General features: G+C 36.0%; 1 protein-coding gene across 2 annotated transcripts in view; it reads right to left on the bottom strand.

The window, feature by feature from the left end:
- Positions 1-12060, bottom strand: part of RNGTT (RNA guanylyltransferase and 5'-phosphatase) — a 188769-nt gene that overhangs the window by 135220 nt on the left and 41489 nt on the right. For both annotated transcript variants that reach the window (XM_030001580.1, XM_030001588.2), the window contains exon 9: positions 3274-3409. In XM_030001580.1, coding sequence (XP_029857440.1) covers positions 3274-3409 — 136 coding nt within the window. The remainder of the gene's footprint in view (positions 1-3273; positions 3410-12060) is intronic.

Below are 12060 nucleotides of genomic sequence, written 5' to 3'. Positions count from 1 at the left end.
CACAAAGCAAAGGATCTCATTTTACCAGCCACTTGCAGAATGTATTTTCTGTTGACACAGAGTATGGAAATCAGATCTAATCACACATCTGTTTATTGTTCCTTTTCCTCCTGTGCCTTGCCTTTCCTTTGTCCATTTACCTTTAACACAATTCTAGTCACTGCTGTATTTCAGGCATGAAAAAAGATTTTTTTTTTTTTTTAATTCTATTTTGTGCAAAGTACCAGTCTTTGCAAACTCAAGAAGTTGCAAGTTATGCCATTTCTGAGAGAGCTTACAAATAAGTGAGGTCTGTACTGATACAAAAACATAAAACAATCTCAATCTCACTCTTCACTTTTGGAGTCCTTGGCCTTCCTAAGACTTCCAGTGTGAAAAATATTTTATATATAAATTATATACAAAATTGTATTAAATTGTAAAAAGTATTTCAAGTCTAAGAATGCCTCTACATTTTGTACTCAACTGTTCCAAAGCTAAGCAGAATGCCAAGAAAGTTTCTGAAAATAACTAATTAGTCCTCTTGCATGACAACCAAAACACTTCAACAGAAATCTATGTACTCCCTAAGATAGCAGTATGAATGCAAAACACTTGGATTCTAAAGGAATACTTCATATTATACTAGTCATCTGTAGCTAATATTCAAATTAGCTTTAATGAGCTTTGCAGAAAACTTTCTTCCACACCAGGACAACAATCACAACTGAAGAGCTGGAGATGAGCATAGAGTATTGCAAGAGATTTCTCATCACCCAAGATATAACTGATCATATCATAGTAAGAACTGTTTGCGAGTAATTTCAGCCTGAAGTGAATCGTAAATGCATTTGAAATTCTGAAAGACAACCACATGAAAGGCTTACACCAGAAGCCTTAAAGCAAGTTAATAGATCACTGAATTCATGGAAATTGCCTTTATGAAAGTTTTATACACACTGTCATTCTAAATAAAGTTAGGGGAAATTACCTATCTTTTGTATTCTTAACACCAGTAGTTGTTTTGCTGCACGGCACTGATATCTCTGCTTTGTCTTTCTTTCTCATACTTTTTAAGATTACTGTAAAGCAATGCCAATTGGGCCACCTCATTCTACACTTTCATTCTCTGAAAGAGAAAACTACTTCAAGGGCAGTAAGTATGAACTACTTCAACCTGTAATTAAAGAATTAACTTCAGCCCTTCAGCAGTAATTAGCAAAAAATGTTAACACAAAAAAGCCAAATTTTTCTTCCCATGGATTAAAAAAAAAAAAAGGAAATCATGCATATATCCAGAGTAAAGGAACAGTCATGGAAATTATCATTTGGCACCAACATTAAACAAATATTCAATTACAAAATTAAGCTGTTCTGATGCTTCAAAATAATAGGCAAATTTTATTCTCAAACCTCTTGAAAGGAATTTCAATTGCAAAGTATTCCATCAACAGCTTTTTTTTTTAACTGACCATACTTAAATAAATTTAGAAATCTGTACTCTGTAAAGTATTTATCCATTGAAAGGTTTTAGTTTTATCTCAAGGTACTTCATTCAACCAATACTTGTTCATTTAATGTCATTTTGCTTTCAACTTCATGAAGGAACTGGGGGCGGGGGGGGGGCAGATATCACAGTAAGACTAATTTTATGCCAATAAAGTGAAATACTGAAATGCACTATAAAAGTCAAACTTTTACAAAACAACAAATTAAGTGAAGTTATAGTTCCTCTCCTGGGTAACTCAGGGAACTTCATTTATTAAGAGACCTAAACTATAAATCTGGGAAACACACCAGATCAGAGCCCCTCTCTCACGCCCCACATCCACATCTATACACATATCTCAATCTATGTGCATCCCTGTCTTCCACCATGTACACATTAGCCACCCTAAATCATCTGTTTTGAAGTGCAAAAAACCAAGCAGCAGTTTCCCTGAAGAACACCTAGGATTGTACCATATGGACACTGGCAAGGCATTACTTTCTCAAGAGCCTTAGAAAGAGCAGGCAATAAAAAAATATTACCAGACTTTTTATCTCAACAGTATGGAACCTAATGTATGTTGTTAAGAATATTATTATGTACATCATTAGGAAGCTGCCTGGCTGAAGAGGCTCCTACCAGACGTGAAAGCTTGTGCAACCACTTTTGACCTGACAGCATGGCACTTCTTGAGTTATGCTCTCAATTTTTCAGTGAAGCAGAGGTGGTGGAAAATATTCCATTATCTGCCTCTCTGTCCCCGAGACAGTACATTGTTCCTTGCAATACTTACGCTCACAGATTCAATTTATACATGCTTCACATGCAAATGTGTGTTCAGTAAGACACATCATTCACAGAAGTGACATTTCAAGAAAGATACTGACAACAAAGGCCTGAGAAAGTTAACAATGACAATATGGCCTCCTGTATCTGAAAAGTCCATTAGGCTTCAGAAGACCAATATGGAAGATCATCTCAGATGCTCAGTACTTCAGCAAGCAAGAGTTACAGCAATACAGAGAGCCTCCAATGCTACTGAAATGTGACAGGAAACTGCATTCATCTTCATTGACATATATTTAGTGTAAGAGCTAATGAAGTTCTTTGGCTCATGTAAAATAGGAAGGTCAAGAAATTAATAACCTCTTCTTGTAGCTACTGTTCTGAAAAGTTTACCAAAAATACTCCAGGCCAGCCTTCAAACAACAAATACAGATGTTTTACAGCTTGTTTTACAACTAGCTTAAAAAGTTAATCAGCAAGTTTAAATAATTTAAATTAGCATGACAGCTTAGAAGTGTTTTAAGCAAATGTAACTAAGCCATTTCTAAATCAGTCAACAATTCAGATCAGCTGAAAATAAAGGTTACAGAAGCAAAGACATCAATTCACGAGTCTATCAAAAGATGATGAAAATTTTATCAAATTCTAGAAATATTTACATTAACTGGATCATATTGACCATGTTTACTGTATCAAAATATAAAGCTATAACAAGAGATGAGGTTTTGCAATAATTTCTTTAGATTCTCTTCAAGCCTCTTCTCATATTCAGAGAACGTCATCTCAATAGCTTGATTTATTTCAAAGACAAACAGCTCCCCCCAGAGCAGTCATCACTGCTGCTCTGTAGATAAGAAATGACTTATGAAGTGTGATTCCCATATTCAGACAGTGATTGAATCTATATTACTCCTGAAATCCCATCATTCACTGATCCAGGCCTAAAAACTTGGCCCTGTTTCTGAACAAAAGCAAATGGCACTGAAATTATTACAATAATTACATAGTACGCTTCTTACCCCATCCAGAAGAGTGTTTGTTAGATGTGTGCGAAGATCTTTCCGAAAAGGAAATTCCAGATTAGATACATGAAAAATCGAATTATCTCTATCAATCATATAAACTTCGTTCTTGCCATCAATCAGCATCATGTACCTGCAAAGGCAATGTTAAGATATTATACTTAAAGGTATATCCTCTAATCTCTACTATTTTGATTTATATTAAATGCTAAAAAAGCAATCATGACAGATGTTATAAAAAAGCATTTTAGAAGGAAATTTTTACAGTTAAAAGTTTAAACCTATAGCTTCAGGAAAGCAGATAATTTAGTTCAATGCAATTATCACAAAGAAAATATTTCAAAGATAAAAGTTCAGAATATTTTTTATATATATATATATATATATATATATATATATATATATATAAAGCAAGTTGCTATATCCAGATAAAATGGTGCCTGAAAATCTATTAAAAATAACACAGGTTTTAATGCTGTAAGAAATACAGGAGACTAATTCAGTTAGATTCAGGGAAAAGATCTTTTATTCCAGTTTTTCCTCTATTATGTGGACCAGAACTTTGCCTGATATAGATCTGCAGTTTCATTCAAAAGAAACACCCTTCCTGTCTATCACTGGTTATCTAACACTGCGGTATTGCAAAGTCCCAGCCAACTATACTATTGAGCCACTTTTCATTAAAACACTGACAAATTTAGCCAAGGTACATTCCCCTCACATTACACGCACAGAAAACCCCAAAGCTTACTACACTACCACCAGCAACTTGTGAGCTTGGTTCAGTTGCAAATATCTGAATTTTCTAAAAATTTCTTTACATTACAACAGTACTTGGGAAACCAAGTCATTAATTTAGACCTCTCTGTGCTAATCCTACAGAAGACCGCTCTATAGAGGTAACATTCTGTATACAAGAAAAAACAGTGAACGAGTAGAAAGAAAAGAGTAGTGAAAAAGGACAAAACCCACAAGAGACGCTAAACAGCATGATAGCTGTAACACACCTGAGTTACCTCTGTAAAGTTTTCTTTGATCTTTGCAACAAGAGTACTAAAGTAGAGTTCCAGGAAAAATAGTAAGGCAGCTTCCACAGACAAAGTCTTCTCAAACTTGTGCAGTAGCTGAGGAGAGCACACCTTCTGACTGGGGAAAATGAACTGAACAAATTTCGGTGGAAACTAGTGTCAAAGGCCAGATACAACAAGTCAACATCTTGGCCGTGAATGAGAAGTAACAATGGTGCTGAGCATATACCACAAGCAGCTGAAAGTGGAGACTAGCAGCTTGAATCTGACACGGTAAAGGAAGAAACTGTTGCGGGGCTCAGAAGGTTGGCAAAGCAAAGAAGACCAGAAAAGTGCCTTTTTGGAACCAACAAGATGTGATTGCACTTAGTAAGACTGGTAAAAAGAACAATATAGTTATCAAGATGTGAGTGAATGACCAGACAGGAAACACCATGGCTTAACAGCAGTGCAAATAATAAGCATATGAGACAAAGCTGACATGAAGACTCAAAAGTCCAAGTTCTGTGTCTCAGTCAAACCTGAGTTATGTCAGTTTTACTAATTACTACCTGAGCTGCTGTAATTGAATTTATGCCTGATCATGCCATAACTAACGGTGTTGGTGGTCTGCACCAAAACTGAGACCATGACCCTAAGCTAAGCTTTCTTTCACTGATCCTCTCATTTCACCTTGCACACAGATGTGCTAAAAGCACAAGTGTTACTACAAAAGTTCTACTGAGAAAAGTCAGAATCACAGAAACCCAAAAAGAGAAGAAAACAGGAGCACTATCAACTGTCAAGATAGTTCAATGATTCTAAGAGTTCACAACATTTAATGTTCTTGAATAGCCTCTGATATAAATAGAAAAGGGATATAAATCTTCCCAGAGCAACTAACCCATTTGGATTACAGTACAGTTTCTTTGATGGCACAGAATAGGGAAACACTCAATTAAAAGTAAAAGATTATAGGAATTTCACCATCCACACCAGAATATTTTGAAAGCAAGCAAGCATATTTTCAAGACTCATTCAGCAAAGATCTCTTCATACTTGTAAGAATCTTTGGATACGTGGTGGGGGGGAAAGACAGTACTTTTCATAATTCATCCATTTCTCCTTGGAAAGTCCTGGTTATGAAGAAATAACAAGCTATCAGTAGTCTTTTCTAAAATTCACCATTGCTCTTACAAGTAATGCCCACAGGATCTCTGCTGTCAAAACAGAGCCGGAAGCATCCCCCAGAAACCCTGCAGGCAAATGGTCTACACAGGCAGCTGTCCTGTTGACTGCACAGATCCTGCCTCTAGAAATCAGTAGATCTGACTACAGGAGCACAATATCACCCATGCACCTTATTTAATATTTTCAGCATTATGAATATAATCATAATTCAGTGTAGATCAGCTCAACTAGTGTTTCTCCACAAACAATATGAGTACTTCAAGATGTTACATATCAGTTGCAAAAAAAAAAAAAAAAAAAGACATACATGAGCAGAAAACCTCAAGTCAGGGTGGGAGGAGTAGATTAAATCAATGCAAATTAGGAGAGCTGAAAGCTGCACGTGAGATGGTTTATGAAAAAAATTAATTCAACATACATTCAACTAGATAAATTGGAGCCAGTTCTTCAGAAGCAAGAATAATATACAGACAACATTCATTTTTCACACCATGTAAATTTATTCAAAACTAAAACTAATTATAAAGAGCATGTTGTGTTTTTCTGAAAAATTAAAGAAACAATGGGAAGAAGAGGTGTGTAAGTAACAGAAAAAAAAATTATGTGCACTACTTTAATTTTATAAATAACCTTAATTGGCCATCTCTGCACTCCCATATTCACTGCTGTTTTAACTACATGCTTTCATTGTAACTTGCTTCAATGACAAAATAGCACCTAATGCTTCAAGAGATCTAGCACTTGGGAAAAAAAAAAAACCAACATATTTGCATCATCATTACAGATGTGGTACAATAAGAGATCCTACAACTGCTTTAAAAAAAACCAACCCACAAACAGCTAAAAGCTTTGTTTTCAGCCACCTAAAACATCTACAGGTTCAGACAACATACAGAAGATTTCATCAAAATCTACTACTTGACATCAAAACTAAGACTAACACACCACCACTTTCTCTAGAACTTTCACTGAAAACAAAATCTATGGAAATTTACTTAAGAGTTGGTAGCTGGATAGCCCACCAACCACTAGTGGTGAGATTCCTCCTCTTTCAAACCACGGCACTAATGTTACATCTCTTCTCCCATGATTTCTCTCTTTCTAAAATTTGTCACTGTTAGCTGTTTATACCACAAGTTCTAAATGACAGGGACAATGGCAAGTCTTATGACTGCATGCAAAAGATTTCCAGTCAAAGATCACCAGGAATCACAATTATATCTTACTTAAGAGAGCTGCTGAGAAACACCATGTGCTTACTTTGAAGACAAAAAATAAATAAATAAATTTGGTCTCAGGACAATAAATTACCTTAATGTAGACTTATTTGTCATGGGTCTCATGATAATATACTTGCCTAACTTAGAAGCTGAACAAGTTCTCTGCATGAGAAAGACATTAGACTGACCCAGACATGTCTGTTTTGAAAGGGTTTTGTTTATTTGGGTTTTTTAAGCTGAAAGCCTGAAAGCACCTCCACCCCCGATTTAATAAACTATTGAAAAAAAAAACTCTGAATGTGGTCCAAACAATAGAATTTGTCAAAATTCTAATTATTACCAACATAAGACAGAAGAAATTTAGTCAAGGATGGACTGACAACCAGAAGTGTTCTATGAGCAGCTGACAACTGAAAATGTGCAAGAAGCAAAAGAGATATGCAACCATGCCAAGTTTTTGGTGAAACTGAATTTATTAATTAATGAGGGGTTTTGGTTGGGTGGGTGGGTTTTTTTGTTTGTTTGCTTGTTTAACTCAAAAAGCGTAAGTTGATGTGCTTAATATAAGGCTTTAAGTGTTCTCCGACAACACTTCAAGCTTTCTTGGAGAAATCTTGTATACTGCTGATCATATATTTCTAAATATTATTTGGATGTGTTCTGACCAGTTATATTTTAAGAAGTTAATTAAGGTATTAGCAGCATAAGCACTTACACCAAAATAGAGAGAATGCCTCTGGGCAACACTGCATAGGTAAAGAAAGATGATGATTTCTCAAATACATTCAACAGGAACTAAAACAGCACGTAGGAGCTTAACTATCATGCATTGTATTGCATATCGTGAACACTACTTGCTATTAGAGCTGTACATTTATTACTATTATCTCCATTGTGTGAGCACCCAAAAGCTCCAATTAGTAACCAGGCCCCATTGTATTAGATTCTGTGCAAGTACACAAGATGACATGGTCCTGTATCAGATGGCTCAATCTGAATTTAAAAAAAGACAAGTGAATAAAAGAGCAAGATTGGAGCAGCAATAAGAGCAGTAACAGAACTGCTCATTCACCTTTGATAACTATACACAAAAGCGGAGACTTGTGTTTTAGCAACAAACATCATCATCTCTGCAAACTGTCAATCCAACCACTACAAAACAGCCAGTTTCCATTGCAACAAAAGTTCCGACAAGCGAGTTAAAGAAAAAAGGGTCACGGTGTCCACACAGATTAATCTCACAAGCAGATAAAATATCTAGTCATAGAAATGTTAAAATCTAAAGTTTCATTAGAAGCTACTTTTCATTCGCTTCTGGTCCCGAGGCAAGGACTGTTATTAATTCTGACTGGACATTAGTATTAACACAATAATTCAGGAAATAGGATGAAAATTTCATTAGCAAAGAGTTACAGCTCTTGGCATTAGACAAGCAGATCTCCAAATCACCTACCAGAGTATTAATAACTTTAATCTTTAAACTTTAAAAAATGTCAACCACCAAATATCATCTTGAAAAGTTTTCTCTTCAGAAACCAATTATTTTTAGCATACCCAAATAAAGGCAACTGTTTCAAAGGCTCATTTGCCTCCACATATATCCTGTTCATGCAGTCTACATCAGTTGGGCCCAAAATACATGCAAGAAGAATGATTTTATTAAACTTCCATTTTTAGTTTAGCTTGTTTGGTGGTGGTGGTTTGGTTTTGGTTTTTTACACAATTCTGAAGCTGACCCGAGCTAACTCGATAAGTTAAAAACTAAGGTTTCTCCTTTATGTGGATGTTTAGAATTCTTCACCACTAAATTTGAAAGTACATTTCAGGAAAATATTATTTAAGGCAAAATAAGGCAAATTACTTGGTCTCCCTCAACCTACAGTCATTCAGTCAGAAACAAGAATAGAACTGTGTCTCCCAAGCTCCAAATCCAACACTGTACCCACCAGAGCACGTGGCCTCTATCCTCTTTCCCAGCTTATTAGGATTCACAAAACCAGCTTTGAAATACTCCCCAACACAGTACCTCACATTGAGCATAGTGCTTGCCAAAGCACATTTAGAATGAAATTGATCTCCTAGAAGGTCAAAGTTTTGCCACTGACTTCAATTCTATCATGTGCCTTACCTATGTTTAACATATTTCCTTGAGCCAAAATCCCAGCAACCATCCTAGCAATAAGGTTACATATGTTAATTTTGTACTTTATAGGAGTTTTAAAACCTGAAGTACAAAAAAAAAATATAGCACAGCTTCCTCAAACTTTGAGACCTCAACTTCTGAGTTTGAGTTCAACACAAAATTAATTTTCTGAAAAAAACTACAAGTAGCAAATGGATTAGAAATATTTTTTTAAAGGAAGCTTAAAAATTCAGCTCCTATAGGAGCTTTCTTTGCCCCACAGTATTTCTTTAGATGGGCTATATCAAAGAAGATTATTTATTTCAACACAGTATCGTCGTTGTCGCTTTTTTTTTTCCTTTTTAAATATGCTTGTGCCTGTATTATCACATTAAAGAAGGCAAAATGTAAGAAATTCCAACATCAACTCTAAGCGCAAAATACACGGCAGCTCTCCATTCCCAGGGGAGTTCATTACACAGCCTAGAATTCAGTCTTGTGAAAGAGCTGCCCTCCCACACAAATAAGCATTACCCAACTCAGAATAGCAATTAGCATCACTAATATGTTCGCTGACTCAGAGGCAACAACAAAATCCTGTTGCAGATACCATTTTCAATTTCTTGGCAACACTTCAAAATCACAGGCGCGTCGCCACTCCATAGATCGATCATGTAGGACGAGGCCAAGCCACTTTAGCACTTTACTTTGGACCCTGCCACTCCCTCCTGGCAAGACGGCATCAACTTCTGGCCAGACCCATCAAACACTGTAGAAAGGGCCAGGAGAATGAAAATTAATGACTGCCCTCTATCCACTGACAGTACGAGATCATCTATCTGTGTCACTAAGCCGCTGCAGTTCCATGTCCTGGCCCAAATCCAGACTGTGCTGGATCTAGAGTAACAGTTTAAATTAGACGAGTTTGAAGTTGGCCTGTGGCAGATGGAGCAACACACCCTAAAGTCCCGATAAATAGGGAAGGCTCAGCTTGCTTTATTCTCTTGTATTAATTGCTGCTGGCAATGGTCACTGCTTCAGACTATGTCTCCTGAAGGATGACAAAGCCTGGATACAGGGACACTAACACAGGAAGTTATGTGAAGACTCTTATTATTTTCAGTGTGTAAACAAAAGAAAAACAATGTCTTTTTAATCAGCACACTGACAGCTCTGTCACAAATACCATTTTCAAACTTGTACACGCATTTTCACTTGCACAAGTACATAGCATATCAGCCAGCATGAAACACTGCTACACAGAAGCAGCTGTAGAATTATGTATTTGACTTGATAATTCAAATTCTAAATAAAATTTTTAAACACCACACACACAGGCCCTTGGAAGTTAGTCTGCTCTGACCATACCAACGCTTTATATTTCTCTCACATATTTCTAGGTTAAATTCTGCCATCAACAGTCTCCCCAGTATTTTAAACCATAAAAACCCCTTAGATTCTGACTGACAGTCATTTCCAACTAACAGCCTCCAGCTCTAATATTTCTTATTCATGACCTTGCATTTTCTACAACTAAAAATCCTTCCAGTTTATTATTCTGCTCCTCAGTGAATTCAGTGGCTTGTGTCTCTCATTTGTTTGTCAGAACATACTTAGTTTCTGTTTCAAAATTCTTAATGACAATATAAAATTAATATTCAGGATCTCCACTTGTGGCTTTCTATATATTTTCTTCCAAAACCATCCACTGCCATTTTCTTTCAATCCATTCTTCGGGTATCTTACAATTCTAGCAATCTTCATTAGCCTCAGTCTCTATAATAAATCAAAATTTTGTCAAAGTCCAGAAGCATGAGATCCACCACTATTCCTGTGTCAAAAAAACTACCTTCCTTTTACATGGTATACGAACTTCTACCAAAATGGTTGAACTCAGAGGAAATGCCACTCCTCATCTATAATAAAGACTGTGTTCCTCATTCCTTCTGATTCCATTAACTACTTCCCTTAATTTATCCAAATCTGTCATTTTAGAAAGAGAGAACCTACATTACTGATCTACTTTTACCTCTCATTACAATCATAATGTTCCAAGTTTAAAGCAAAGCCTTTTCATCAATGACCCAAACTTATCTTCTACAATCAAGACTTTTTTTTTTACTTAATATTAAAATACTGTGTTACTAGGCTGCTGTTTAGTAAGTAAATGTATCTCTTGTATCTCTTATTACGTTCGGAAGCACCTGGATTTGTCACTGGTCAAAATCCTCCACCAATTCTCCACCCTTGAAAGAGGGTAGAATTCAGCTTCTGATCAAGTTCCATAATTGTAAGGTGTCTACTTTAGGGTGAAATAAATTGTTCCTTATGCTTCAATAGCTCTGTTGGCTAAACTTTTACTACATCAATGGAGATCAAGACACTTAACCTGCATTAGATGTTGAAGTGTGCTCATAGTGGCAACTCTGATCAGGTTGGGTATCTGCAGCAGATTCAGCAGTAACCCAGAAGTTTACCTTAACAATCCTGTAGTGATTTTTTTAAAAAACCTGAACTCTGTAACATTTTTTTTATCCTTCAGCTATTACGAAAATAAAATGTTATCCCTCAAACTTTATTTTGCATCTTTCCTAAACAATGAATGCTTTCCAATACTCATGCTACAGTCAAGAAAGTTATCCTAGCATATCTGCTAGACCAATGTCTAATTTCATGAGAAATTAAAGGTTCCCAATGTCCAACTTCACATTCTGAATCACTTGTTCAAGCTACTGCTGCCCTGACTTGATGCTAGTATGGAACAATAATTTTCTTGTCTTATTGATCACCTCATATATCACAATGAAAGGGCTATGCTTAACTTTGATATTCATAGAATCATAGAATCATTTAGGTTGGAAAAGACCTTTAAGATCATTGGGTCCAGTCATAAACCTAACACTGCCAAGCCCGCCACTAAACCATGTCCCTAAGTGCCATGCCTACACATATCTTAAATACCTCCAGGTATTGATGAATTAATTCATCAATTCATCCTGCTTATTTGAGACCACAGAACTTCACTTCACAAAATTTGTTAAGGTGGTATTCCCCGCATATATACACTTTGTGCAAGTTACCACTGTAGGATAACAGATACCCCATAGCTTATACATGTATTCAGTCTCCATAATCTTTACTACTCATCTGTCTCCTCCACTATTATCTCACTCAACATCAAATTATTTTTCTTATTCTTGTCTGCCACTACTCTCCTTTAAACTCTGAATGCAAATTTCCCTTT

This window comes from Aquila chrysaetos, chromosome 2, assembly GCF_900496995.4.
Source record: "Aquila chrysaetos chrysaetos chromosome 2, bAquChr1.4, whole genome shotgun sequence".
In the NCBI taxonomy this organism is placed as follows: Eukaryota; Metazoa; Chordata; class Aves; order Accipitriformes; family Accipitridae; genus Aquila; species Aquila chrysaetos.
This window is presented reverse-complemented; position numbering and strand designations above follow the sequence as displayed.